The sequence below is a fragment of the Pelecanus crispus genome, chromosome 13 (genome assembly GCF_030463565.1).
Source record: "Pelecanus crispus isolate bPelCri1 chromosome 13, bPelCri1.pri, whole genome shotgun sequence".
Classification (NCBI taxonomy): Eukaryota; Metazoa; Chordata; class Aves; order Pelecaniformes; family Pelecanidae; genus Pelecanus; species Pelecanus crispus.
Genome location: NC_134655.1, coordinates 22,648,515 through 22,652,428, shown reverse-complemented (window position 1 = coordinate 22,652,428; position 3,914 = coordinate 22,648,515). Strand labels below are relative to the sequence as shown.

At 63.3% G+C, this 3,914-nt stretch overlaps 1 protein-coding gene across 1 annotated transcript; it reads left to right on the top strand.

Annotated features, from left to right (window-relative positions):
- Nucleotides 1-1,841: 1,841 nt before the first annotated feature.
- On the top strand, nt 1,842-2,951 carry POU3F4 (POU class 3 homeobox 4). Its single transcript, XM_075720681.1, has one exon. It carries the CDS (start codon nt 1,842-1,844, stop codon nt 2,949-2,951), a length of 1,110 nt encoding a protein of 369 aa, XP_075576796.1.
- The last annotated feature ends 963 nt before the right edge of the window (nt 2,952-3,914 follow it).

The window sequence follows — 3,914 nt, the reverse complement described above, 5'->3', positions numbered from 1 at the left end:
CTGCCCTCCCCGCCTTCCTCCGCGCCTGCGGCGGGCTCGGCCGCCGCTCCGCTCGCAGAGCCCGAAACGGAGCCTCACGGGGATATTTTTCATCTCCTGACCTCCCCTCTGACCCCCCGCCCCCGCACACACCCCGCTCCCCACTACCTGCAAACTTTTATTTTTTTTTATTTCTTTTCCAAGCCCCCACCCTCCTACCCCCCCCCCTCCGGGGATGGGGGGGGGGCTGCAGCAGGCGCGGAGCGGGCGCGGGTGCGCAGCGGCCGCCCGCCGGGGATGAGCCCGGAGCCCCGCAGCCCTCCCGATATATCGCGATGTAGCCTGCAGGCAGGCAGCCCGCTCTGCTCTTTAAGGGCCAGCCCTGCCTTTGCCCCCCTCTCGCACGCTGCGCCCTGCCCGAGCCCCGGCGCGAAATTATTGTGATTATTCTGATTATCATGAGGAAAGCGATGCTACCCGGCTCGGAAGGAATCAGAGGAGCGCTCACCTTATTTATATCTATTTTCTCATTTTCTTGAATTTTCTTCAGATCTGTCTTCTCAGAGAAACTAATGCCTTAATGACTTTCTGGTAGCTGCAAGCCTTCTTTTATTTCTGCTAAATATATGAAAATGTATGCAAATTTAAATCAAGCTTAACCTAGGAGCTCTTGCAATATATTTAATGGAATTTCAAACCAATAAGGGAACTCTGATGCAGTCTTCTGTAAGTGCAAATATAATTACGCAGCTAGGTTACCTCCAAAATTATGCAGGGAAAGGTCATTTTTTAACCGGGGAGCGGGTCGGCGGTACCGGGGCCGTGGCTCTGCCGCCGCCGCCGCCCGGGGAACCGGTTGCAGCCCCGCCGGGGCTCGGCGGCTGCGGGGCGGCTGCGGGGCTCTGCCCGCCGGGCCCCGACCGCCCGGGGGGCACCGCGCTCCTCCCCCCCGGCCCCCCCGGCGGGGCCTGGGGGCCTCTCGCTCCTTTCCCCCCTTGATTTCTCCTTTTCCCCCGGTTTTTTTTTTTTTTTGTTCGCGTTTTTCTTTTCGGTTTTTTTCTCCCCCCCCCCCCCGCAGCCCGCACGCCAGCCGCGCACCGGCGGCACCCCGCGCCCCTGCGTGTCGCGTTGCAAACTTTGCGGAGGCACCGCCGGGAGGCCGGAAAGCGCCTTTTTGGGGGGTTTTTTTAATTATTTGGGGTTTGCTTTTTTTTTTTTTTTTTTTTTTTTTTTTTTGCTTGGTTTTTGCTGCTCGGCGCGCACGGCGGGAGCGCACGGCCCCGCGGCGGGCGGCAGGCGCGCGGCTCCGGGCGGCGGAGCGGGCGCTGCGCACCGAGCGGCGGAGCCCGCCCGCACCGGGGGCGGCGGGGGCGCGGCGGGGGCCGGGCCGGGCCGCCGCCGGGGTGGTCCCGTTAGTGCTGCCGCCGGGGCGCCGCCGTTTAACCTCTGCGGCGCGCTCCCCCGGCGCTAATCGCTCCCCATTTAAGCCGTGCCCCGCGTCCAGCCCCCCCCCCCCCCCTCCGCCTCCCGCCCCGGCTCCCCGCCCGGCGCGCAGCGCGGCGCGGAAGGAGTTAAGCGGCGGGGCCGCCTCGCGCCCGGCCCCCGGTGCCGGCGGAGTGATTCACTTCCTGCCTCGGGCCCGCGCGGCGCCCGGCGCCTCGGCCCCGCCCCCGCCGCCGCGGCCGGCCTCCTCCTCCCCGCCATTGGCCCGCGCGGCGCGGCCCCGGCGGCGGCGCGGCCCCATTGGGCGGCGCGGCTGCCAGTCGGCGGGCGGCCGCTGCCCGGGCCGCCGTGCCGGTGGATGTCAAAGGCTGAAGCGGCGGCGCCGCCACAGTATAACTCGTGGGGGCTGCGCGGCGGCCATGGCCACAGCCGCCTCCAACCCCTACAGCCTCCTCGGCTCCGGCTCGCTCGCCCATGCGGACGGCGCGGGCATGCAGCAGGGGAGCCCCTTCCGCAACCCGCAGAAGCTGCTGCAGAGCGAGTACCTGCAGGGCGTCCCCGGCAATGGGCACCCGCTGGGGCACCACTGGGTGACCAGCCTGAGCGACGGCGGGCCCTGGCCCTCGGCGCTGGCCGGCGGCCCGCTGGAGCAGCCCGACGTCAAGCCGGGCCGGGAGGACCTGCAGCTGGGCGCCATCATCCACCACCGCTCGCCCCACGTCTCCCACCACTCGCCCCACGGCAACCACCCCAGCGCCTGGGGCGCCAGCCCGGCCCACAGCGCCTCGCTGGCCCCCGCCGCCGCCGCCGCCGCCGCCGCCGCCGGGCAGCCCCTCAACGTCTACTCGCAGGCCGGGTTCGCGGTGGGCGGCATGCTGGAGCACGGCGGGCTCACCCCGCCGCCCGCCGCCGCGCAGGGCTTGCACCCGGGGCTGCGGGGCGAGGGCGGCGGCGAGCACGGCGAGCTGGGCGGCCACCACTGCCAGGACCACTCGGACGAGGAGACGCCGACCTCGGACGAGCTGGAGCAGTTCGCCAAGCAGTTCAAGCAGCGGCGCATCAAGCTGGGCTTCACCCAGGCCGACGTGGGCTTGGCCCTGGGGACCCTCTACGGCAACGTCTTCTCGCAGACCACCATCTGCCGCTTCGAGGCCCTGCAGCTCAGCTTCAAGAACATGTGCAAGCTGAAGCCGCTGCTGAACAAGTGGCTGGAGGAGGCCGACTCCTCCACCGGCAGCCCCACCAGCATCGACAAGATCGCGGCGCAGGGGAGGAAGAGGAAGAAGCGCACCTCCATCGAGGTGAGTGTCAAGGGCGTGCTGGAGACGCACTTTCTCAAGTGCCCCAAGCCGGCCGCCCAGGAGATCTCCTCGCTGGCAGACAGCCTGCAGCTGGAGAAGGAGGTGGTGCGGGTCTGGTTCTGCAACCGGCGGCAGAAGGAGAAGCGCATGACCCCGCCGGGGGAGCCGCCGCAGCACGACGCCTACTCCCACGGCGTGAAAACGGACACGGGCTGCCACGACCTCTGACCGCGGGCCGGCCGGGGGCAGGACTGCGCGGAGCTTTCCGCCGGGGCTTTAACTTATGCTGTTCCGAGAGGCGGGAGACGCGGAGCGGGGGCTCCCCGCTCGCCGCCTGGGCAATATAGCTTTTTCTTTTTTTTTTTTCTTTTTTTTTTTTCCTTTTTTTTTTTTTTTTTTTCTTTTTTCTCTCTCCGACCTTTCCGCTGATCAGTACACGGTCGTTTACTCGCAGACAAGGTTTGTTTTCGGTCTCCACTAGGACGAAGGGGAAAAAAAAAAAAAAAAAAAAAAAGAGGAAAAAAAAAAAAAGAAAAGAAAAAAGAAAACCCACGGGAAAAAAGAAAAAAAAAAAAAAAAAAACAAAAACCCGACAGAAAAGGAAAGACAGATGTGTGCCTATGAATAACCTTCCAGCGCCTTGGTTATATCAGCTGTATTTCAGGTGAATCTGTTTTACAATAGACTAGTTTTGCATTTTTAAAGACTTATATAGCGTTTTTAAATGTCTGAGGTGTTTTACTACAAACTGTACACAATATTTGTGACCTAATTTGTATCGAATTGAGCAGTCAAAACGTTTCTCCCTTCCCCACGCACCGGCAATGTCACCCAGCGGGGACGGGGCAGGGTGGCCGCGGCCCTTCCTCCTCCTCCTCATCCTCCTCGTCCTCCTCCTTCTCCCCCCCCCCCCCCCCCCCAGGAGATGGGGGTCCCCTCCGCGCCCGCGGAGCTCCGCGCACCCGGCTGCCGCACGCACGGTGGGTGAAGAACGGGCTTATTTCTTGCAGCTTTTCTCTGCCTTTTCCAAGAACTTCCCAACACGGTAAAACGATGGGGTTACAATCCTGACACCCTCCCTTCCCCTCTTCTCCCAAGGAAAAAAAAAAAACAAAAAAAAATTTATTTCTAAGAGATTGATCCGAAATTAAGCGCCACGACCAAACCCGTGGCATTGGCCAGTCTTTTTTC

Coding starts and splice junctions, on each gene's coding strand:
- POU3F4 (XM_075720681.1), top strand. CDS start 1,842: ATGGCCACAGCCGCCTCCAACCCCTACAGCCTCCTCGGCTCCGGCTCG.